Source organism: Apodemus sylvaticus, chromosome 10 (genome assembly GCF_947179515.1).
Source record: "Apodemus sylvaticus chromosome 10, mApoSyl1.1, whole genome shotgun sequence".
NCBI classification, from domain to species: Eukaryota; Metazoa; Chordata; class Mammalia; order Rodentia; family Muridae; genus Apodemus; species Apodemus sylvaticus.
In genome coordinates this window covers 20,766,362-20,792,622 of record NC_067481.1, presented here as the reverse complement: position 1 = coordinate 20,792,622, position 26,261 = coordinate 20,766,362, and the positions used below count along the sequence as shown (strand labels likewise).

Sequence of the window (26,261 nt, the reverse complement as noted above, 5' to 3'; positions counted from 1 at the left end):
TAGAACCCACATACAGTAGCTCATAATCGTTATCAGCTCCAATTCCTGGGAATCTCACATCCTTTCCTGGCCTGCTTAGACATGCACATACAGGTAGTGTACATGAACTCACACATACACTGTAGTTCCCAGCATCTGCGCAGGCTGACTGTGGCACTTAACATGAACAGCCCCCTGCCCCCCCCCCCACACACACACACATATTATCATTAAAGTACACTGTAGCTGTGCTCGACACACCAGAAGAGGGAGCCAGACTTCTTTTATGGATGGATGGTTGTGAGCAACCATGTGGGTGCTAGGATTTGAACTCAGGACCTCTGTGCTTTTACCCACTGAGCCATTGCTCCAGCCCCCAACACACAGTTGGTTTTTTTGTTTGTTTGTTTTTTGTTTTTACTTTTTTACTTTTTCAAGACAGGGTTTCTCTGTATAATCCTGGCTGTGCTGGAACTCACTCTGTAGACCAGGCTGGCCTCAAACTCAGAAATCCGTCTGCCTCTGCCTCCCAAGTGCACGGATTAAAGGCATACGCCACCACTGCCCAGCAGATTTTTAATAAAAATAGTTGTTTTATTTGTTCATTTGATACCACCCACCCTTCTTTACAGTAGGGTCTCGTCATATATCCCAAGCTGGTCTTGAACTCATGATCGTGCCACAGCCTATCAAATGCTGGATTAGTGATACATTGCCATACCTGATTCTAAATAGAAGTTGTGTACCTAGCAAGCATTGAATTTACATTCATCTCTCAATTTAAACATCCTAGGACTAAGCCCTTTTCATAGGTATTTAAATCAAGAACATCTAGGCATTTATGCCAATTCTAGATGGCTATTTTCCATGTTCAGAGCTGGCCATAGTCTAGGGTAGGTGATAGGCTCTCTAATTACAAAGAACAGAAGAGTAAGGAGTTGATTCTAACTGCATGCTTCTAAATCTTTCTCCTATGGCTCCCAAATCACACCAACACAGCCTCTGGAATGGCTTAAAGTTCTCTCTTTAGAAACCAAGGAGCACCAATTGACACTTCTCTCAGGCACAGATCTACAGGAAAAGACCAAGATAGGTATATCCAATGGTCAAGCCGCTATTCCGTTTTTTAGGTGTTTTCTGTTTTGAGAGACAGAACTTCCTACACAACTCACTATACAAACCCTGAGTGACCTTGAGCTCTCAATCCTTTTTCAGCCATGTGAGCACTGAAATCACGAGTTCACACAACCACGTCCAACTACTTTCATACCTTTAACTGTATTTGTTGGACTCTCTGGATATGACATGGTCTCTTCCCTAAGATCTACATTTCTGAGTGAATTAAATCAAAGGCTGCTCTTTGAATCTGCCAATAGCAAATGATGCACAGGTTCTCTTTTCAACTGTTCTATAAATTCACCTGCAATGAATGGAGCTCTACAAATCACTCACACGCCTAGAAACCCTGGGTTCCTTCCCCTTTAAAACGTGTGCGTGTTTATGATCATGCATCCCGCAGTCTGTATGTGGAAGCCAGAAGACAACTTTTAGGAACTGGGTCTCCTCCCTGTGTGCATTCCAAGATACAAACTGGGGTCAGCAGGCTTGTGCACCAATCGCTCTGACCCTAGCCACTCTTTATAACACACCTTACCTGGCCCCCTCTGGATGACTTCTCGGGGGTAAGAAAAGTGGGTAAAAAGAAAAGCAGGCAACCTAAAGACAAAGGCTGAGCCCAGTAGACACACTGACTGTACATTTCAGACCCCTCTTTTGGGGTGCTAAAGTACGCACAAACCTGAGACATGAATGATGGTTAAAAAAATTTGGGTTTTATTGTTTTTGCTAAACAATACTAAAAAAAAAAAGTTTTTTTCCATTTTGAAGGCAGGGCTTGAATTATTTAATTTTGATCCATTTATTTAATTAAAAAAAAAAAAAAGGAAGGGAAAAGAGATCATGGCCAAAAAAATTAGCCCCACCCTACTCCCAAAGCTCTAGCCAGTCACATGAGCATCACCCATGTCCCACTCAGTGCCTGATATTCAGGTGGTGGCACTCTGCCCCAAGAGACTACCCTGGAGGTGCAGGCAGGGGCAACAAGTACCAGTTTCGGCTCTCAGCAGGTTAGTCAAACCAGGCAACCTGGTGGGCTAAAGTCCAGAAATTCTTTCCAGGTTTTCTGCCCATTGGCTGAGCGCATACAAACTGTCATTAGCTTGTAAGATTTCAGGGGTAGGAGGGGGCAGAAGACCAGAGGATGGCAGAAGAGAAACTAGAGGTTATTCAAGCTTTTTCCTGGGCTAGAGGCTCTGGACATAGACTTAAGAAAGACTGGGTAGATGGAGTCCAGTCCTGAAGGAGGAGGAGCTGAGATGTGCCAGGCAAGCCAGTTCTTCCTGCAGAGGCACAGGGGGAGGGGCGGCTGACTCCGGGTGGAGAGTGCTGAGAGTTCTCTAGTACCATGAAGACAGAGGCAGAGGGAGTCCTGAGGCTGGGACCGAATGGGAGACAGGTACATATAGTTAAAGACCAGAAAGCCATCGGACCCTCAAGGCCAAATCCCGTCTGCACACTGGCTCTGCAGGGCTGCAGGAGATCCTCGCTGTGAACTAAGTCAAGTTAATCGTCGGGCTCTGGGTGGTAGAAAGGACAACACGTTTTTGTTTTCAGAGGGATGAGGTGGGAAGTGGCCATGATCTAGTAAAAAGAGACCTGCAAGAAGCAGAAAATACTTAGAGAACATTTTAATATATATTTCCATATATATATTTAAAGTTAAGAAAAATAAAACTAATTCAAGCCATGCCCTGTGCAAAAAAAAAAAAAAAAGAAAGAAAGAAAGAAAGAGAAAAAGAAAAAAAAAAAAAGAAAAAAGAAAAGAAAAAGAAAAAAAATCAAAGAAAAAAAATGAAAAATTCCAAGTGAGACCTCTGTCTTCTGCTCTGGTCTCAACTTCAGAATCACAGTCACCTTGTTACTTTTATTTTGGAAGAAAAGATGTAAAAGTTTCTTTCAATCATTCAGAAAGCAAGTATATCCACTTATAAAATCAGAATGGCAGAAATAGACTAGGGAAGGAAAGTCACAGGTGAAGGGCAAAGTGAAAAGGAATTTGAATTTGCAGAAATAAAACTAACAAGATGCCTGCTGCAGAGACTGTGAAAAGGTCATGGTGGGCCAAGGCTGTTAGTCAAGTAATGATTCAACTTTTAAATTATTCTCTTGTTCTTTTTTGTTGGGTGTTTGTTCAAGTCTAGGTTTTTTTGAAACACTGACCCTAATAAGAGTCAGCAAGAAATATAGGATCCCTTCCCTCCCCCGGCCTGCTCCACTGAAGCCTCCACCACCATCTCTGTGGCTGGATGCTGGAAGAGCCCTCCATGTTTGTGGACTCAGGATGACAGAGCAGCTTCCTTCTGTGGTTGTTGGGCTTGTGAACGCTGCAGTATCTTTTGGCTTTCCACGTCTCTAAAATGTTTTTCAACCTGCAAGAGACCAAGCAACCAAGTCAGAAATGGAGACAGGGCAAGGTCTCCTTATACTACCTAAGCCAAGCTTCCCAAGCCTGGCTGCTTGGCTTGCTGTTATCCAATGTTCTCTGCACCCTACCCCCAACTGCAAGACAGGCAGGAGAAACCTCTTATTTCAGCCACATGTGTGGAAGCTAAGCTAAGACGGGCTTAATAGTGTAGCTATAAACTAATAGGTAATAAAATGGGGTAACTATTACCACCAAAATTCCTCCCTCCTTTATCACAATGATTGGTGTTATTTTATTTTTAGTTACGTGTAGTTGTGTATGTGCACGAGTAAGAGAGTGCAGGTGTCAGAAGCCTCGGGTCTACTGGAGTTTAGAATACAAAGAGTCGTGAGCTGCCTTACATAAATGCGGAGAACAGAATTCAGGTCTTCTTTTAGAGCAGCAAGTGCTCTTAACTGCTGAGCCATCTCTTCAAGCCCCTTCTTCCTATCTGACATAAATACAGAAGAAAAAGCTAGTGGGTATGAAAATCAGTCCTCTTATACTTTCTAAATCCACAACAGTGCAGGCCTGAGAGGTGGCTCGGCGCTTAGGAGCACTTGTTCTTGTAGAGGACCTGATTCGATTCCCAGCACCCACATCGCAGCTCACAGCCAGCTATAGCTTCAGTTCCACAGAATCCCAATGCCCTCTTCTGACTCCACAGGCACCAGACACATACATAGTGTACAGACTCACACACATGAAAGGATGGATGGATGGATGGATGGATGGATGGATGGATGGATACATTTGCAAAACACACCCATGAAATTTAAAAACAAAAACAAACAAAAAAAACCAAAGAGACATATTGTGGCCTTTCAACCATCAGAGATTGAAAGTTGTTTTTCTACAACTGTTAATACTCTAAAGCAGATCCTAAAGTTCTTTTTGTTTTGTTTTGTTTTTTTCAAGACAGGGTTTCTCTGTGTAGCCCTGGCTGTCCTAGAGCCCACTCTGTAGACCAGGCTGGCCTCAAACTCAGAAATCCGCCTGCCTCTGCCTCCCAAGTGCTGGGATTAAAGGCGTGCGCCACTACTGCCCGATGAACCTACAGTTCTTAACCTACAGTTAAGAATCCACCTGGTCAGAGCCTATACTATTAAATGTGCTGTAATTCTGCAATTATGTATAAAACACAGGGCCGACTGCTCACCCTGTCCCATACCACCAAGGTTTCTATCCCCACATTGTCCAAGGCACAGCTGCAGAGCCCAGTGAGAAGGGGCAGCAGGCAGCACTGCTAGAGACATCGTGACTACAGGGGCCTGGGTGTCCTGCTGACAAGGGAGGAACACAGCCTAGGAGTCCTCCCTCCCAAAGCTCCACGGCCCCTTTACTCACTATTTTTCGTACGTGGCTCAGTGCACTCCCCTCTTTGCCTTTACAATTTTCCACTTGATATGGCGGTGTAATAACAACTTCTTCCATGACTACGATGTTTTTTTCTTGCCATTTACAGTCTTTAATGCTGAAAGGAGAAGGATATAGGTGATTGTGATAGCCTGTGGACACCCCATTCCTCCCATCTAATGAAGAACCAACTTCAGAGGCAGGTGGACATGAATTTGAAGCCAGTCTACAGACCAAGTTCCAGGACAGCTAGGGCTACACAGAGAAACCCTGTCTTGAAAAGAACAGAAAAGAAAAAGAAACACCACAAGACTAATAGGCTGACCCCAAGTTCTCAGCTCTCTACTGAGCCAGAGAGAGGAGACAATAAGCATTCTTCGGGTGTCTGTGGACGGGAAAGCAACGTCAGTAATGCACATTATCCCAGGGAGAGCCCAGAACTGTTAGTCTGAAGCACCAGGGGCCTGGAGAATCATAAGACAGTTGGTGGCAGTCTCAGATGCTCAAGCCAAATTACAAATGAACAACCGACCTAAACCACTAGAACTGACTTAGACGTCTAGAGCAGAGGCTGCCAACTGCTTTCTAGATGGTGTCAGATCATAAGCGGCTACAAATCTGCCAACAGATGACACCTACACAAGGGGCAGATCTGTCTTGCTGGCGTAATCTGCCCACCCTTGACCTAGGGGAAAAAAATAGAACTTCTAGAACTAATGATCTGTACACTTTGCTTCCCCAGCCTCAGACTCTACCCTCAACCATGCAAGCCATGCCCCGACTGGCCCCGCTCAATTACCAGCTAGGTAGACACCTGCCAGACCAGGAAGACCCATCTAAATTCACACATGGGGAATCCCAGGGCAGCTGATGCTACTAAGAGAATTCCTCCACGTACCTGGAAATGCTCAGATACACCCAGCCCCAGACAGTTTTACAGCCAGCTGCCATCTGTGCATCAGACCCTGGGTGGTTAAACAGGGTAACAGAAGGCAGCCTGTGGGGGGAGGGGGGCTGAGGAGGGTGTCAAATGTTCCAGCTTTTCAGCACTTAGGGAAGCTAGTAGAGAGTCAAATGACTTCTGCTGTGACAACATGTGCTTTAGGAGGAGGTAAAAAGGTCGCCTTCTGTTCTTCATAGCGCCCTGTATTTGTCCCAAGGCAAACTAGAGAAAGTGATATAACTTCCCTTAATAAAACCACAAGCTATCTTAGAGGTAAAGATAGCAATAACAACAACAAACAAGAAGCTAATCGTGAGCTCTAAATTACTATTACCAGATACCCTTACAAGACAACGCAATCTCCAACAAGCGTTCACAAACAGAAAGAATGCAATGACTAACTGAGGAGCACAGTATTCAGTGCAAAGGAAACTCCAAGTGCCACATCTCTGGATGCCAATCTGCTGCCAACAGCTACCCTAGCTGCCCTGGTACACTTTCAGAAGACAACCACCCAGAAGCCAGGCAGACAGTATCAGCTCTAGGAATAGGAACCCCCATGCTCCCCCAACTCACGTCTTGTGAATGGTCTGGAAGAGCTGTTGACCCTCCAGGGAGACACCAGCACTGATTGCATAGGCCTGGCTCAGCTTCTCCTCCTTCTCCGTCCGTGCTTTGCTGGCAAGCTAGGGAGAGAGAAAAAAAGACTCAGAAAAGTCTTCCCCTTCATCCTTCCCAACTCAGAACCTTCAAACTAAAGAAACAGGTAAGCAAAGACTGGTCTAGAGTCAGCATGAAGAGAGCCAATGAAACAAACCCCCAAATACAGCATCTAGTTACTGCATGCAATTTCTGGCAAACACCCCTCTTCTCTATTCTTCCCGGGGGCTTCCTATGTGCCAAACATGTGCTGTGCTACTTTAGAGATTCATCCCAAAGAGAGCGTGAAAACACAAGCTAACTCCAGTGAAAAAAGAACAGGAAAATGAGCATGGAGACACGCAGTGTGACAGGTCAGGGATGGCTCTGGAAAGTGATAGCCAGAGAGAAACATAACCACATACTTCTACTTAAGGAAGAGAGAGTTCAGGCCATCCACTACTCTGCTAAACTCAGGTTTAAAAATCAATGTGCACTTTAACAGACCAAGTTTGAGCCACAGCTCTTGGCAACCAATGCTCATCTAACAGCCCAAGACTAAGTAAACCTAACCTACTTTCACCTGAGCTGAGGGCAGCCCTGCCCCACTCTGCTCTGCAGAAAAACGAATGGTGTGACTTCTACCTCGTGCTTGCTGCTTCACCTGCCACCTCCCCTTCTGGTGGATTAATCTCAAATCTAAAATATAAGACTCCTTCTGGCAAGGGTGGGCACCCTGTCAACCTGTTTTGTCCCACTTTACACTATTGCTTGCTAGAAAAACTTTCAGTATGAGACAAAACAAATGTGTTATACAGGGCAGTTAAGAGCACTAACTGCTCTTCCAAATGAGTTCAAATCCCAGCAACCACATGGTGGCTCACAACCATCTGTAATGAGATCTGATGCCCTCTTCTGGTGTGTCTGAAGACAGCTACAGTGTACTTACATATAACAATAAAACAACAATAAATCTTTGGGCTGGAGCAAGCAGTGGTCCTGAGTTCAGCAGTGGTCCTGAGTCCAATTCCCAGCATCCACATGATGGCTCAATACCATCTGTACAGCTACAGTGTACTCATATACATAAAATAAATAAATAAATAAATCAGGAGGAGAAGGAGGAGGAGGAGAAAAAAGAAAAGAAAAGAAAAGAAAAGAAAAGAAAAGAAAAGAGCAAGCTTGGGGGTATGATGGCGCATGCCTTTACTCCCAGAACTCAGGAAGCAGAGACAGTCTGAGTTTGAGGCCAGCCTGGTCTACAGAGCAAGTTTCAGGACAGTCAGGACTAGAGAAACTCTGTTTCAATAAAAAATAAAAATAAGACAAACAAACAAAAAAACCAAGTCACCACCACCACCACCAAAAGAAAAACAAATAATGCATCTGAAAAGCAAGAAAATGATCTAAACATTTTTAATTTCATGAACACAATCCATATGTGTAATATAAACATAATAAAGCTGTGGCACACTAAATACACACAGTAATATAGTAAATACTTATGTGATTAGAGGGGCTAGCTCACACATGCTCTTATTTTATCAGACTACAACTTCAGAGGAATAAATGTACTCTGAGCAAGTCAATTCCAACTGAAGTGAAAAAGCCTGGAGCTTGGAAACACTGAGTTTCTATGGAAAGAGAACTGCTGGTATGTATTTTAAGCAACAATCAACGCCTTTTCAGGAACCAAGAAAACCCTGGTAACCAACCATGAGGGGTTTCCTTGAGTCTCACTTTCCAAACAATGTCTCAGAAAATGAAGTCTCCAAGGAAAGGAGAATAAACCAGAGGGCAGTGGCACCTCTTAGAGTCCCTGAAAGCCACAGCTCCTTCCCAGAGCTATGCTTCAATTCACCTCCTGGACAATGCACTCAACTACTCTGTGATGCAATATCTGCAATTAGGCTGCAGAGCCCTTCACTTACTGCAGATCCTGTCACCTTCAGCCAGTTTACCTGTGTTTCATGGCAATGTGAAAAGGGCTTTAGGAATTTGCCTTCCCTGGAAAGTTATCCAATGAGGCCAGCTTCTCTCAAGATGCCCCAACAAGACTGAGGCCGCACTTAGTTGACACAGCAATGGCCCAATAAGCTGAAGCCCTGGGTTTGATCCCTAGCACTGCAGAAACTCGGGTAAGGTGACAAAGGCTGGAATCAGAAGTTCCAGGTAATTCTCAGCTATACAGCAGCTTCCAGAGGCTGGGATCTATCTGTGAGATCCGGTCTCAAAAAGACCCAATCGGGCATAGAGATTATTCCTACAAAAAACAATCAACATTCATGTCCTCTCCTCAAAATTATGAGTCAGAGGCGGGAAAGACATCTTCATGATCTTGCTCTTCAAAGATCAGGAAGGACTCACAGAGATTGCAGACCAGTCCTCTGTAGAGCAAATGAACACGATTCTCTCACCTTTGTTTACAAATAAATCTATACATGCCTATACTATTATAAACTGTTATGTTCCAGGTATTCCAAATTAGCAAACTTATGGTTCATGATTAAAGACAGAGACCTAATCTTCAGTATGCTATCCTCAGTAGCAAAGGTACCCAGTGACAATCTTGAGCTAGATAAGGTTCTTAGTACATTTTAAAATATTTATTTGAGTATTACCTACCCTATGCTAATTATCAGTGCTAGCTGTAAAATAAGAAAGCACCATGTTGCCCGGCAGTGGTGGCACACGCCTGTAATCCTAGCACTTGGGAGGCAGAGGCAGGAGGATTTCTTCTTTTTCTTTTTTTTTTTTTGATTTTTTTTTTTGTTTTGTTTTGTTTTGTTTTCTGAGACAGGGTTTCTCTGTGTAGCCCTGGCTGTCCTCCAACTCAGAAATCCGCCTAATAGTATGTGGTTTAATTGAAGAGATGTACCTGTCCACCTGAATTTGCTCCCACCTCACTCTGTATTATTCCCACTGAAAACAAAGTAAATTCTACAAACCAGAGCTTCCTTCTGATGCTACTTTATAAATAGCATCTTGATTTGGGCAAAGGAAAAAAGCCACATGAACTAAAACAGAGAACATCAGTATTAAGTGGCTCTGGCCTGGAGAGATGGTTCAGTGGGTCAAAGTGCTTACTGCCAACCCCACTGACCTGAGTTCAATAACCAGAACCCATAGGGTAGAAGGAGAACCAGCTGCTGCAAACTGTCCTGACTTTCACATGCATGCACATGTGTACCCACTCATACAAAACATGTAAAAGGTTAAAATATATATTAAATAGCTCCTAGTCATGTGATTTTAACGAACACCAGGACTTCACAGAGTCCTTTGAATACTCGGTGATATGTAGGGGAAAAGGAAGACTCACACAACAAGAAAATCGAAGCAATGTGTACTTCATATTGTTGCTAGCTAAGCTTTCTTTTCTCATGCATCCAAGAAAGCACAGGTGCTGTGGGGACTCCAGAGGGATTTTTACTGTAAGCATTTAACAGACTGAGACAGCTGAAAGGACAATTGAAACAGAGGCCAGGGAGAAACCTGCTGCTGACCTACTGACCTCACTGTGCAGTCTGCCTTCCCCCTCTGTATTTGGGTCTCGTAAGCAGCTGCCCTTGCAGAGAGGTTAGGCAGCGATGTAGCTGCCATCTGAAATGGCTGGTGCTTCCTGCAAGCTTGCTGGGGAGAAAGGCAGACCAGAGTAGCTAAAACCTCACTCCTGGAGCTTTCTGATGGGAGGCATGATCATAGGACCCCCCCTCCTTCAATGTAACTGGTTTGTACGTGTGTGGATGCTTTGCATGCACCTGTATGTTGTGAACAAAAGCATGCCTGGTGCTCACAGGCCAGAAGAGGGTGTCAGATCATTTGAGACTGAAGTTAGAGACAGGGGTGAGCTGCCATGTAGGTGCTAGGAATTGAACCTGAATTCTCTGGAAAAACAGCCAATGTTCTTAATAGCTGAGCCATCTTTTCTCCAGCCCCGCCCCCAGCCCCCAAGTCCTTTTGATGTAGGGTTTCACTCGTGGTAACTCAGGGTGGCCTAGAGCTTACTATCCTCCTGCTTGCTTCTGCTTCCAAGTGGTGGGATTACTGACTTGTGCTACTACAGCTGCTGGAAAATCCTCATTCTTAGCTAGCAACAAATAAGCTCTCAAAAAAAAAAAAAAAAAATCAATATTCCCATGCCTCAGTTTCCTAGCTGAAAGTTCCAGTAAACCACTGCTCTAGGCCAGGTACTGCATCAAGCACCTGTGGACCCAGCTTCAATATGTCAAGGCCCGAGCTATTTTAAACATGTGCAAGCTAAAGACAGACAAAGGGAGGAGGCGGGAGCAGGGCGGGGGGGGGGGGGGGGGGGGGAGGGGGGGGGAATATCCTTATAATCTTTGACAGCTAGAAACTAAAAAATACAGTATTCCATGTGAAGCTGTCCCCTAGAATATAATGCTGAATCAAACAGTGCTAACCACAGCAAGTATTCTTGACCACTTGACTGTATCCCACTGGTGTATCTTTGTTTCACCAACAAGAGTTAAACTCTCGGACTAGTGAGACAGATCCATGGGTAAAGGTCCTTGTCACCAAGCTGATGATCTGTGTGGAAGAGAGTGACTCCCTAAGCTGTCCTCCGATTTTCACATAAGTACTGTGGCATGTAGATGTTCCAATACATTCATGCAAATAAATAAACACAATTAAATTTATCTCTAACAAGAAAAGTGAAATCTAGCCTAATTTTAAAACAGAAAAAGGAAAAGGAAAAACAAAGAAAGAAAAGTTAAATCTAACCATGCTTGCAATTCCAGCACTTGGGAGGCTAAAGCAGGAGTGCTCTGCATTCCAAGCCAGCTTGGCTACAGAGTAAAATCCTGTCTCAGAAACACATGAAATGAGAATGAAGTCTAAGGCTGGCGAGCGTTTCAATCTGTAGGACCAACATGGTGGGAACAGAAAACCAACTCCTTCCACCTCCACAAAGAGTACTCACACTCCCTGAAATTAAATTCTTAAAATGCACTGGTTTTCTTTCTTAAGTCGAAATCACTGCTGGAAATGGTTATAAATTTGGATACATTAAGATACCTGGATTCCAGCAAGATAGCTGAGAGAGTGACAGTGCTTGCTCTAAAAGCCTGATACCTGAGGTTGATCCCTGGAACCTGCGATGGAAGGAAATGCCCCAAAAGTTGTGCTCTGATCTTTACACCAACAATCTCATACGAAAGTATCATGCATACAATAGCAATAAAATATTCTGAAAATGGGAACCATAGCTGAGTGCAATGGCCTGTGTGGTCTGATTAATGGATTCTAAACTGCCTTCAGTTTTCTATCAGTCGATGAACCCACCTGGCTCCATCAATAGTTCCAAAGCCAGATGTCTTGGTTAAAATCAGAGGTTAAAAGACAGGAATGTAGGAAACAAATGCATGAGTTAACAGGGATAGGAAGGAGCTAGGAGGGTCAGAGGTGAGAGTAACAGAACAGTAATAGTACCATATACATAAACGAAGATGACAAAGAACAATTTAATCAATAAAACGACAAAAAATTTTACAGAGAACAAGATGATACCAATAAAAGCCCTTATAAAGGTAGCAGTCAGCTTACAAAAAGCAATAAGGGAGGCAGGGTATGCTGTAAGCCAGCTGCCTGCCCAGCCCCTGTTTTTGCAATTCAGGGCTGACATGACTTCAGGGCCAGCCAGGCCTATGTAACAGGACAGCGTTCTGAGGAAGACACTGACTACCTGGTCAGCCTGTTCCCTTTGCAGCACACTCAGGAACCTGTTTTCTTTCTCTCCACAGAATGCATGGAGTCTCCTTCAGCTGTTCATCACAGGGAACCAGATCCCAGGAGGTCAATATGTATTACAGGCGAAATTTTATCTTTAATTGGTTTAAAACACAAACATGAGGGCTGGAGAGATGGCTCAGCGGTTAAGAGCACTGACTGCTCTTCCAGAGGTCTTGAGTTCAAATCCTAGCAACCACATGGTGGCTCACAACCATCCCTAATGAGATCTGACACCCTCTTCTGGAGCGTCTGAAGACAGCTACAGTGTACTTACATATAATAAATAATAAAAATAAACAAATCTTTAAAAAAAACACACACACACACAAAAACATGTATCAGCAAAGCTACAGGTTCTGCCAACATCACTGGCAGCTACAGAAACTGCTTCAGCTCTCAAGTACTAATGTCAATGATTTCGCAGTCTGAAGGTTCTGAAACCAAGGTTTGTTGTCAAACTTACCCTCTCTCTGTCAGAGAGAAACTGAAAGTGACCTCAACAACTTCTCTCAGAGAAAGCATGCTCAACACAGCCCGCACAATAGAGCCATTAAAGAAGCTCTGTGAGGAAGCTGAGATAGCACCAGGTGAGTTATAACACATTCACAGATATTAGATATTGTTTTAACATTATAGGTACAGAGAAGGTCAGCTTATGGGTTGTTTAAAAAAACCAACAATATAATCCAATTCTTCCTGTAGCCAATGAGCTCATTGTTTCTTCCCTTTTCATATACATTTTATTATGTTTGAGATATATAATAGGTTATAAAAAACACAGATAGTAAAAAAGTATCACTATTAGTGGCTAAATTCCCACATCCAAACAGGCCTTAGTAGCGCACAGCTATAATCTTGGCCCTTAGACAGTAGAAGCAAGACAAATATGAGTTCCAAGCCAGCCTGGTTTAAAGAGCAAATCATCTCCAAACACTACCCACCACGTAGCCAACACTTATTAGAAACCTGTCTTGTACTTGCTAAAAGAACTTCTAAAGAGGATGTAAATCCCAAACAAATGGCTAAGCATACTGACTCAAGCCTATAACCCTAGCGCTTAGGAAGCCAAGGCAGGACCACGAGTTCAAGGCCAGCATTGCTCCACAGTTACTTAGGAGTATATGTGAGGGTGACATGGCCACCATGCTGACCGTGAACTTTTAAGTCTTCCTGCCTTAGCCTGAGTGGCTGGAATCCCAGGTGTACACCAGGCTGGATTTTAATAAAATACTAATGTATCCTCTAAAAATCCCTAAATACTGTACAGAAGATGCCAAAAATATCTGAGTTGAAAACCAAACAAGGCTGGGGAGGGGAGTGCCTCAGCTCCTAGCCAGTTAGCACCAACCTGACCATAGACATATGGCTCAGCAGTGCGGCAGGCGCCAAGCATGAGTGAAGCCCTACATTCCCCTCAGCACCACAACGTGTTTTGTGCTTTTCCCAGAGCTTTTAAGTTTCTTCTCCAGCCCTTCTAATTTAGCTCAGTGACAGAATAGACAAGCTGAGTAATGTCATTTATTTTCCAAGGTCACATATGGGAAGCCTTCACTTAAGCTCAGTATGCCAAGGGTCACTGAACCACAACTAGGAGCCAAATCCAGCCAAAATTATTGAGATAAATTTTACTGGAGCACAGTCATAGCTTTTTGGCTATATATAGTCTACAAAGGCAACACTGACTAGTTTTGTCTATTGCAGGATGGTTCACAAAGCCTAGAAGAGTGACTGCCTGAGCCTTTGCCTCCTTTCCTGTGCTGGTATAACCACAGATCTGTACCTACAAGGACAGTGCACTCAGCATGCACAAAAGTCTGGATTCAATTACCAGAATACATCTCGAAAATGCTGCCATCCCTCAATACTCCCAACAAATGTGAGATTCCTTGGGGAAAGGACATTTCCCAGTACCTGGAAAGGAGGGAGAACAAAAGAGAAGGTAGACAGAACCAGTCAAAGCTAACAGTTTCCAGCAGTTAAATGACTTATATGCTCACACGATTCCGTACAAGTCCTTCCAAGCATGGTGCACACATCTGAGCCCAGCACCAGGAGACTGAGGAAGCAGGACAACAAGCTAGAGGATGGCCTGGGCTTTGTAAGAGACTCGTTCGTATTCCACGTTCCATCACACCATACTTTTGGTACAGTGTGTGGATCCTTCACTGTTCATCTCCAGAGCATTTCCCTTAAGCTAGCCTAGAGCTTCCAGTGCTGGTTGTCCTTAGCCAGAAAAACAATTAGACCATCCTTTTAACACTGAAAGCAATATCTCCACTGGATCCACCATAAAATCCATACTTTCAACTGTCACCTCTGGGTCAAGGTGACACATATTTTAAGGCCCAACTCACACTCTCTCTCTCTCTCTCTCTCTCTCTCTCTCTCTCTCTCTCTCTCTCTCACACACACACACACACACACACACACACACACACACACACACACGACACTGAGAAGGTGTCTTGGTAATTAGTAACCTAAGGAGGGCCCTGGAGTCAGCTGGCTGACATGAATGGTAGGCTGAGTGGAGTCACACTGGTCTGGTCTGGTCTGGAGCGATGGCTCTCCTATAAGGGCTGTCAGGCTGACCCTCCAGTCTCAATGACAGGGAAACTGATCTTTAAAGAACCAGTCCTTAAAGAGCAGCCAATCACCACCTGTCTGACACTGTTCACTTAGCATAACCCTTGCCATCCAGCAGTGGAGTTCTTCCTCTCTACTTCCCAACTGCATCTCAAGACACATCCATGATAGTGTCTGCCCAGAACCAGGTACCCATCTTACTGACAGACTAAACCCACTAAAAGATTAGAGCCTCTAGGAACCAGAAAAGTTATAGCCAACAGAACACTTTTCCTTGGTTAGGGGAAAGCATATCCTAGGCACATATGAAAGACCCTAGTTTTATACCCAGCCCTCAAAGCAGGGAAAACTATTTACTGCTCAAAATCAGTGGCCTTTTCCCATTCTTCATTCATATACCTTCCCCCATGTACCAAATACACATACCCAAGAGATGAGGGTAGGGTGCTTGCATAGCATATGTAAGCCCATGGATTTGATCCCTAATACTGTGGAATAAAAATGTATACTCATAACTAACTGGAGGGTGATCAAATATACTTCTGATCCTACTTGGTATTGACACCATACCTTAACATATCACTGTCAAGATGTAGTAGGGGGTGGGGAGGTGGCTCAGTGATTAAGAGCACCAGCTGCTCTTCAAGAGGACCCGGATCCAATGCCCAGCACCTAGATGGCAGCTCACGACTGTTTGCAACTCTAGTTCCAGGGCTTTGGACACCCTCACACAGACATACATGCAGACAAAACACCAATGAACATAAAATAAAAACAAGTTATATATTTAGAAAAAGATACAATAAAGAAAACTGCTTTGTATTTTAGAAACACATTAGTAGTAGAAAACTACTAATGTGTTAGGCTAACAAACAGACCACAATCTACTAAGTATCAACTACCCAGTATTATACTCAAACTTGGGAGTTTAATCATCAAATCACCAGAAAATTATAACGTTATATTGATTCTTAGCTATGTAGTTAGTAAAATTCACATAACAATTAAGTCAGTATGTCCTTCACTGTAATACCACACTTAAAAAGTAAGCGTAGGGCCGGGCAGTGGTGGCGCACGCCTGTAATCCCAGCACTTGGGAGGCAGAGGCAGGCGGATTTCTGAGTTCGAGGCCAGCCTGGTCTACAGAGTGAGTTCCAGGACAGCCAGGGCTACACAGAGAAACCCTGTCTCGAAAAACAAACAAACAAACAAACAAACAAAAAAGTAAGCGTAGTTTCTTTTTATAAAAAGAAATCTGGACTGAGCAGAGGCAGGTAGATCTAAGTTTGATACCAGCCTGGTCTACAAAGCAAGTTCCAAAACAGCCATGGCAATAAAAAACCAAAACAAAATAAAAACAAGGAAGGAAGGAAGGAAGGAAGGAAGGAAGGAAGGAAGGAAGCAAGCTACTTGACTTTTCCACATTCTCAGCTTTATCACAGGCACTGACCCCTCTAGATTCCATAGTTATTCCTTCACCATCACTGCCAGGGACCAACATGCAATATGAATGGTTATGGTTCTATTTGGTCACTAACTGATTACTGGAAAGTAAGTCAGAAATAGATCTGAAAAAGTTAACCAATCAGTCAAGGGTTTAGGAAGGGAGGTGAATCCTTAACTTCTCTATTACCCGTGGGTTTCCATTTTCCCTCTCATACACCAAGACAATAAGAGATTTGTATCACATGGAAGGCATCAGAAGCCCTCATTTTCCAGGCATGTTCAGTGTTCAGCCAATAGGCCACACTCTTCCAGAACAGCTATGAATTGGGCCCAATACATATGGCAATGATGTCATATCACAATGTCAAAAGGTTGGACACCTGACAAGATGTTGGCTTTGGCTGTGTCAAGACTCTTAAGAATCCCACAGGCTTTTAGAAAAGCATAGGCACCTAGATTCTGTGATTCTCACTCTGTTCTTTAGTACTCAGGCAGATGTTTGATAAATTATGCCAAGTGATAGCATTGTCCTAGAAATCCCAGTTAGTTCTAGTCACCAAAGAAAAATGTTTCCATCATTTATACCCTATTTGTGGTAGCTAGTACAAACTGGATACTCTTCAACAAACTGGATACCCGGCTCCAAATGAATGACAGTAACATCACTCACTGTTCTTAGCTGTCTGCCCTTTGCTACACTGTTCCCTTTTCTTGGTCTCAAAAAATCAATCCAAGGAATAATCAATTCGGAAGACCAAAACCTGGCACTGTATGTAATGCATACTCGTAAGCTTGTCATTCAAGAGGCTGAGCCAGAAAGATTATGAATTCCAAGCCAGACCATCTTAGGCTACACAAGAAACCACACCGAGGGTGGTAGATGAGGAGACCAGGCATGTAAGCATGCTCCAAGCTCTAGATCGGATTCTCCAGGATTCCTAAATCAGGCCATGTTGGCACATACCTGAAATCTTAGCACTTGGAATATAGAGACAGGAGGATCAGAAGTTTTAGAGTCATCATCAACTATATAGTGAGTTGGAGACCAATCAAGATCTACATAAGACCCTGACTCAGAGAGAGAGAGAGAGAGAGAGAGAGAGAGAGAGAGAGAGAGAGAGAGAGAGAGAGAGAGAGAATGAGCTACAGTGCAAATAATGATTAGCTTATATATATATTCTTGTTCTTTTCCTTGAAAGATACCATCAGGAAACTCTGAACACTGGAACAGGATTCATTACCATAGAGAAGATAACAAGGAGGACTCACTTAGCAGTTCAGCACTTGTCCAGCATTCTCTGGTCCGTAAATTCAAACTCCATCCAACCCCCTGGTCCCCAAAGACATTCAAGACTTCTCCTTTCTACAATTCCCCTGTCACCTCAAAGCTTCCTCTTCCATACTACTTACTGCCAGGGTTAGATATAAGACTCCTCTAGAGACCTGCTAATCTAAAGCAAACTGGCTCATTTCCAGAAGTCACTAGTTTATACCTTCTCTAGGCCAGCTATTATTTCCTTTAAAAGCTCATCTCTTCCAAGGCCTGCTAGACTGACTGATGCTAAGCTCTCTGGTTTGTATCAACAGGCTTACTTAAGTAGAGAGCACTTACTTAGGTAGAGAACTGTGTCAGGAAGATGAACCTGCATACATCTCCCACTGAAGTCGTTAAATGCAAAATGATTGCTCCCCAGACTATAAATCTCTGACACCCTGCACTGTATCAGCTTTCTTCCAGGCATCTCAGAGAATATTACTTCCCTCCCACGTGCTTAAACACCTTTTCACATAGGGAAACTCCAAGCCTGTGTTCTTAGAAACAAGACAAGCTGGGCAGTGATAGCACACACAGCAAACAGAAGGCAGAGGCAAGAGGACCTGAGTTCAAGGCCAGTCTGGTCTACAGAGTGAGCTCAAGACATCCAGAGCTAAAAACAGAAACTCTGTCTTGAAAAACCAAGAGAAAGAAAAGAAAAGAGGACAAATTTGGGGAGGGCGTGATAGTGAGAATTCAAACTAGTGCACTGGCAGATATGGTGGCACACTCAGCACTCAGGAGGCAGAGGTAGGAGGATCTCTAAAAATTCAAGGCCACCTTGATCTACTTAGCAAGCTCTAGCATAACCAGACACTATACTGAGACCCTGTCTTAAAAATAAAGCAACAGCAGTGCCTAGTGCAAGGTCGCAAGCACTCTACCCCTGAGCTCAGGCGGGGTCTAAGAGCTTTTCATGTTACTCAAGCATCGTGTAACAGCCACTAGATTATTTTCAGTCAGAGCCCAGCAGGCAATCCATCTGAGTAAGTCTCCAAGGAGAAATGGTAAAGTACCCTGAAAGGTCAATTTGGAAGGAAAGCAGACAGCTTATTCATAAACACCCCTGCAAATGAAGAACAACATGAAGCCAGAGACAACCGAACCCTCAACCCAACTTTTGGTTCCTGGCTTCTCTTCCCAGTAATCTTTTCCAGAATAGGCAAGTGAGCTATGCAGGTATACAAAAAATAGAGTCCTGGTGTTCCCCAAGCTATTTTTTTTTTTTGCTGCTTTTTTAAAATAAAAGTGGGTAATCAACCAGTTTACAGCAATGTTAGTAAATAATTAAGACTAAGCAGCAAAGCCAGTAGTGACACATGCCTATGATCTCAGCACCTGGGAGACAAGAAAACCTGCCTCAAAAGAATCAAAGTAGCCGGACAGTGGTGGCTCACGCCTGTAATCCCAGCACTTGGGAGGCAGAGGCAGGTGGATTTCTGAGTTTGAGGCCAGCCTGGTCTACAGAGTGAGTTCCAGGACAGCCAGGGCTACACAGAGAAACCCTGTCTCGAAAAAAAAAAACAAATCCAAAAAACCAAAACAAAAAACCTTAAGGAGGGGGGCTGGAAGTTGGTGCTGCGTATCTTTAGTCCCAGCACTAAGGAGGTGGAGGCAGGTGGATCGCCAGGAGTTTGAGGCCAGCCTGGTCTGTTACATTGAAGAACCCTATCTCCTGCCACCCCAAAAACACAAACAAAAACAAAAACACCACCAAGCCAGGCTGTAGTGGTGCACGCCTGTAATCCCAGCACTCTGAGAGGCAGAGGCAGGCAGACTGCTGAGTTCGAGGCCAGCCTGGTCTACAGAGTGAGTTCCAGGACAGCCAGGACTACACAGAGAAACCCTATTTGGGGGGGGGGGGGGAAGGGGGGACCTCAAAGTAAATTAAAACAAAAACAAACCAACACTAAATAGCACCAAGCCAACACTAAAAGCAAAGGTAATCCACAAACTAACCGAAGCAAGAGCTGCTACAATTTGAGGTTAACTATGAAAGGAACTCTACTGTAATGGTGCCCGTGCTCACTGCTCGAAGACTTCTTTCTCAGTGCTCACATAACAGCACCACACACCATCCAACTCTTCTAAATGGACCTGCTTGGTCTCAAGGACAGGAATCACTTTTTATTTTTCAGTATCTTTGGAGAAAATCCTCTTTCCGATAATCATTACTATTCAGTACGATCCAGGGAAGATATTTTTCATAGAAAGGATAACAGCCTGCAGCTCTCACACACTGGGAATAAATCACTTCATTCAAATCTTTTAAAATTGCATGAGCTGTAACAGAGGCCACCCAAAGAGCTCCACTATCGTAGTAGGAGGCATCTGACCAAGCCAAGGCTTTAAACATCTACAAGCTTCCAAAACTGGGACAGCCAGAATATAACTACCCTTGATGAAACCTCAGACCCTTCCAAATCTACCCTTAGCCATGAGAGAGACAGAGACAGAGACAGAGAGAGGGAGGGAGGGGAAAGGAAAGGAAGCATATGGCGCCTCCCTGGAATCTGACCAGGGAGCTCCAGGCAGCTGGCAGCTCCACCCCTGGCCTCTACCTACCCTGCAGCTCCCTAAGCGTTTCCTTGCTTTGCTCAACTGCAGCAAACACACCACACTCCCTAGAGAGGCATGAGAACACACGCTATTACAAGACTCCTCTGCAGGGAAAACTCATGCCAAGGTAATCCCAGACAGCTGCTACTAAACTGAAGGCCTAACACACATCCAACAAGTTGTCCATTAAGCACCTACTCAGTGCAATACACTCAAAAGTGAACCTAGGGGTGTGCTCCATGCTGGAGTGCTTGTCTAAAAGACAGAAGGCCCCAGTACTAAAATTAAAAAAAACAAAACAGACAAACAAACAAAAAAACCCAGCAGTATTCTATCAAAATAAAAAAATAATAATAATGTGAACCTAACAGGTATTATCTTGATATGTATTAAGTTTGATAAGACAACCATTAGATGGGTAAATGAACAACACACAATTACAAAAAGCTATACATAAGGTATACATAGGGCACAGTTTACCCAGGACACATTACTCTACTGTTGTCCTGTAATAAAATAAAAGCCATGTCCTTCATTCTCAAAACCTGCCCCAATTGTGCTATAAGCTATCAGATGGGAAGGACACCCTATCCCAAGAAGAAATCATGATTATAGATTACTTTAGACCAACTGAGCTGAGATTTCTTGCAAGAGGTGCTATTTACTGAGTCCTGGTAGTTAAGTCTCCAGCTATTCTGGAAGAGCATTCCAAGTAGAGGAGACAGGACAGGCTCTGGCAAGGCTAGGTTGAGGCTATCACTACTGATCAACATTTTGTTTGTCAATTGAACTGAAGAGTCAAAGATGTGACTTGGAGTTCCCAAAAATCAACTTGGACATGCAAGATTAAAATGATTAAAATATCCCAAATATTTGATACAAAATTTCTCCAAGTAGCCTTGGCTGCCCTGAAACTTACAGTATAGAGGAAGCTGACCTTGAACTCAAAAGAGATCTACCTGACTCCCAAATGTTGGGACTAAAGGCATGAGCCACTGTATCTAGGTTATAGCTTTCAAAGGTTTTATATCATGAATCTCCTAACATATGAAACACTGTGAATTTTCACCCATTATATACAAATATTCACATCACATAACTCCAGGTCAACATGCAACAACCCTTACTAAGCGTGCCACCATCAAAAATTAAGACAGCATTTAGGTTTAAAAAGGGGGTGAGGGGGAAAGATCGCTGGGAGGGAATCAGTTCAAGTGTCTGCCAACTCAAACAGGAGGCCTCAATTTCAACTCCTAGGACCCAAGTAAAAGGCTGGATGTGGTAGCTTGTGTCTGGATTTTCTGCTCCGGGGAAGAAACAAACAGAACTCTGGAATCTTATGGCCAGCCAGTCTAACTGAATCAGTGAGCATCAGGTTCAATAAGCGGTCTCAAAAAATAAAATGAAAAGTAAAAATGGAAGACATTCTATGTCAACCTCTTGCCTCCAAATGTATTCACACAAGTGTTCTTTATAAAGGACAAAAGCTAGCTCTAAACTCTATTTAAGAGATAAGATGAGGTTGGGTAGAGGCTGGAGAGATGGTTCAGTGGTTAAGAGCATTTGAAGCTCTTCCAGAGGACCCCAGCATCAGTCTAGCTCAAAAGGATCTGATGCCCTCTTCTGGCCTCGAGCACTTGAACACATAACATTCAGTATACACAAGTTGGGTGTATACATGCCTTTAATCCAAACACTTGAGAGGCAGGTCAATCACCATGGAGTTCAGGGACAGGGTGGTCTATATTAGCAAGTTTTGAGCCAACCAGCAACACATAGTGAGACCCTGTCTCAAAATAATGACTGAAAAAAAAATCAAACAAATGAATAAATTATTATTTATTATTTGTATACTGTTCCCAATCTAGAGTCTGCTATGTAAACCAGACTAGCCTTGAATTTTTAGCAATCCTCTTACCTATGCATCCTCCGACTATAAACATGTACCACAATACCCAACTTTCAAGATATTTGTACTTTTTTCGCCTTTGTCAGGTCTCACGTATTCCAAGCTGGTCTCAAACTCATTCTGCAGCTGAGGATTACTTAAACTTCTGAACAGCCTCTGTGTCTATCTATCAAGTGCTGATATTGCAGGCTTGTACCATCATTTTTCTTCCCCCCCCTCTTTCTCTCTTTCTTTCCTTCCTTCCTTCCTTTCTTTTTGAGACAGGGTTTCTCTGTGTAACAGAGTCCAGGCTGTCCTGGAACTTGTTTATATACCAGATTGGCCTTAAACTCAAAAGACCTGCATTCTCAGCCTCCCAAGTGCTGGGATTAAAGGTGTGTACCACCCCTCCTGGTTCGAAGGTATTTCTTAAGATGTAACCAAAGATGTTCAGAAATAAAGAGGGATGGGAGAGCTATATAAATATACTTTAGAGAAGATACCAAACCGGGTACAGTAGCACTTACTCATAATTTTACCACTTAGGAGATGTAGTCAGGGAGATCTGAGTTCAAAGTAATTATTGCAAAGTTCAAGGCCAGCCTAGGCTACATGAGACCCTATCTCATACAAACAAAAACAGGCTGGGGAAGAAGTGAGTTGGGAGAATGCTTACCAAGTATGCAGGAAAAGGGCTGTGTTTGATCCTATCATCATAGAAACCATGTGTGGCAGCACAGGCCTGTAATCCCAGCACTCATGAGGCAGAGTCAGGAAAATCTCAAGTTCAAAGTCATCCTTGACTACATCAAGTTAAGTTCATGGTTAGTATAAAATACACAAGAATCTGTCTCAGAAGGGAAGAAAAGAGTAGTCCCCGCCCTTCCCCAAGGGAAAAAAAACCATAATACCATGATGGTAAATCAATTTTAAAAAGGCACAAAAGAACATGTATACATCACCAGAAGCTGGAGAGCGCCCTCCTTCCCAACCTTTCAGACAGCTATGGCTGTCCTTGAACCCTTACCTTACTAACATTGAGTGAGGCTAGGGGAGGCGGGGTTTCTGTTCGATCATTAATTATTTCCACTTCTGAAACATACTGTAAGTTTATAAGCAAGATGTCTGCATGGTTGGGCTTTCCACTGGAAGAGGGACATTCTGGTGAGAAAATAAAGTTAAGGAAAATAGGACAAAGGCACATTGCACAAGTAGCATATACAACAATCCAGGCGGCAGGGTTGTGGTGTCACACACCTTTAATTCCAGCACTCTGGGGAGGCACAGGCAATTGGATGTCTGTGAGTTTGAGACCAGTTGATCTACAGAGAGTTAAAGGACAGCCAGAGCTACACAGAGAAACCCTGTCTCCAAAACCAACACACAGACACAAACACACACAGACAGACACACACACACACAAATACCAGCCTATAGGAAAAGAATCCTCAAGCAAGCCTCATTGGAATCTTAACTCTCAATAAACCTCAATCACCTTGCTCTGGCCGAAATACATAAGCAATAATCTCAAATCTTTCAATGCCTTATACAGCCAGAAACTGAAACCCTCAAAAGAGTTCCTGTCACTTCCTCCATGGGTTTTATGGGAAGAAATGCAGTCTTGATGAAAAGAAATGCACTCTTTTTTTTTTTCTGGGGGGGGGGGTGGTTCCGATACAGGGTTTCTGTGTAACAGCCTTGGCTGTCCTGGAACTCACGCTGTAGACCAGGCTGGCCTTGAACTCAGAAATCCGCCTGCCTCTGCCTCCCAAGCACTGGGATTAAAGGCGGGCACCACCACCACCAGGCTGTACTGTTTGTCTTAAACTTAGGAACCACAAAGAAGCGCCAGTGCCCTCAGGTTTGAGGCAGCAGCACTAGAATCTCCCTGAATCTAGAGAGTGTATTTCACTTATTCAGATTTCATGTTTTTTTCTTTCTTTTTGCAGTTCCTTTTTTACACCTGAAATTTCCCATTTTTCAGAGGCAAAAACTATACCACCGGGAAGGAAACTACCCAAGACGAGACCTTATTCATTCATTCATCTGTCCGTTCATTCATTTTTCTAACCATTTACCAAGACCCTGCTATATGTGAGATAAAGAGAGTCAGTCTTCATTTTAAGACTCTTCCAACTAAGTCAACAAAGGAAGAGGTTTTAGGCCATGTATGAGCTCTTGTCTTTAAAATAACACACACACACAAAGAAATTGTTCTTATCGTATGCCATTTATAAAGAAATCTTTCTGAGCTGGAAATGAACAGTTTACAATTAAAAGGCAGCAGACTCCGTAAGAAACTTCATTTTAAAGACAGAGGCTACCTTCTAAAAATAATTCGAGTAAACCCACCTGTACCTCAAATAAAGAGGGAGGCAGAGGTTCACATATTCCAACCAGAAACTGTTTTGTTTTCCAACCAACAGTAAGCTGGTGGAGTAATTCAGAAATCATTTCCACCCCAAGGGATCAGGGCCACCTCTTCCATGCAGTTTAACATTGGTACTTTCAAAAAGAAGGACGTTACTATGGAATGTGTAGAACTGAACAGAAGCCCACACTGTCGTACATAACCCCTGAAAAACGTGGCAAGTCCTCTCTAGATCTGGCTTCCAACACTTCCCAAGCAGCAATTTTCAAATGACTGAGAGCCTTCAAGTCAGCACACACAGTGACACCAAGCATACATGACCCCAGCAAAATTCGCCACCAGTTCAGATACAAACTCTGTCCCGCACTTCCCATTCCCAAACTGGCAAGGCCCATTAGACCACCATCCCACCACCGCCCTTTCTTGAATTAAATCGTATCAGCAGACAGTCCACTCGTAAAGTCCATACCCTTACCCTACTAGCAGTTCCGGACCCTACATACCCCTCCCCAGAGCATTTTACCGCTCCCCACTCCATCCGGGCTCCAATTTCCAGCCCCCTGCCCACCACTACCCCCTCCCTTAATCACAGAGTCCCCTTAACACTTCGTCCCCTCCCGAAAAGCCACCCGCGTGTCAAGTCCCGCTCCACCCACCAACCCTCAGTTGGGGCCCAGCTCCCAAAAGGGGTCGGGGACAAGGGTCCCCAAAGTGGACCGAAAGGCCCGCGGGAGGGGGATGGGAACTCAGGGCCGTGCGCATGCGCCCGGGGCACCGCGGTAGCCGGTCGCCCCTAGGCCGGGAGAGGGCCCTAGCAGCCGCCGCCGTCCTCCGCCCCCCCACCACCGCACCTACACGCCGGCCCGGCCTCGGGGTCCACGCAGATGAAGGATACTTAGAGCCAGCATTTTGGACTGGTAGTCGAAGGCTACCACCTCGCCCTGCAGCCGCTGCTCCTGGCACGTCCGGCAAGACACCTGGCTCCCAACGCTGAAGTACTCGCCCGGAGGAGCCGCCATCTTGGGAGAGCAGCCCGCGGCCGGCGGCGGCGGCGGCAGGAGCGGGCGAAAGCCGGGCCCCCAGCAAGCGCCGCGACGCGACGCACGAGGCGTGCTGACGTGACGCGCAGGGGCGTGGTCTGGCGCTGGGTGGGGCGGGAGCCTAGGTGGAAGAGGAAATAAAGAGGAATCTTGAGTACAGTAATAATGTGCGCCTGCCGGTCGGCTAGGCTAAGTGCTTACAAAGCTGTTTTGGAAACTAAGGAAATAAATACATATAAAGGCTAAATAACTTACATAGGACGAAATGGAGAAAAGGAAAGCAACTTAAGCCCACACCTTACACAAAAGCTTTTAATGAATGAACTCTATAAAATATTGTCCTCATTTGCATACGAAGAACCAGAAGCTCACAGGGCTTAACAGGACTAACTCAAAATGATTAAAACCAATTATAAAGTAGTCGAATAAAATACATTAGTCGGGGCTGGAGAGATGGCTCAGCGGTTAAGAGCACTGACTGCTCTTCCGAAGGTTCTGAGTTCAAATCCCAGCAACCACATGGTGGCTCACAACCATCCCCATAATGAGATCTGATGCCCTCTTCTGGTGCTATCTGAAGACAGCTACAGTGTACTCACATATAACAATAAATAAATCTTAAAAAAAAAATACATTAGCTGTAGGGTTAGGCAAATTAGAATCTGAGGCCATTTACCAAATAAAATGACCTTAAGCAAATTATTAAGCTTATGTTTCTTCAGTGGAACCTAAATACCACTTAGTGAGCATCTGGCATCCCCTCAAGGAAGAAATCAATATCCTCATTTTACAGATAAAGAAAGGAAGTCTTAGCCAGGCGGCTGGTGGCACACACCTTTAATCCAGCACTTGGGAGGCAGAG

General features: G+C 44.1%; 1 protein-coding gene across 1 annotated transcript; it reads right to left on the bottom strand.

Annotated features, from left to right (window-relative positions):
• Positions 1 to 1,789: 1,789 nt before the first annotated feature.
• Positions 1,790 to 25,468, bottom strand: Lsm12 (LSM12 homolog). The gene is made up of 5 exons (XM_052195718.1): positions 25,255 to 25,468; positions 23,016 to 23,149; positions 6,378 to 6,487; positions 4,850 to 4,976; positions 1,790 to 3,467 (listed from the first exon to the last, which is right to left on the bottom strand). The coding sequence occupies exons 1-5, from the start codon at positions 25,376 to 25,378 to the stop codon at positions 3,375 to 3,377; spliced, it is 588 nt and encodes a 195-aa protein (XP_052051678.1). The 5' UTR covers positions 25,379 to 25,468; the 3' UTR covers positions 1,790 to 3,374.
• Positions 25,469 to 26,261: the final 793 nt, after the last annotated feature.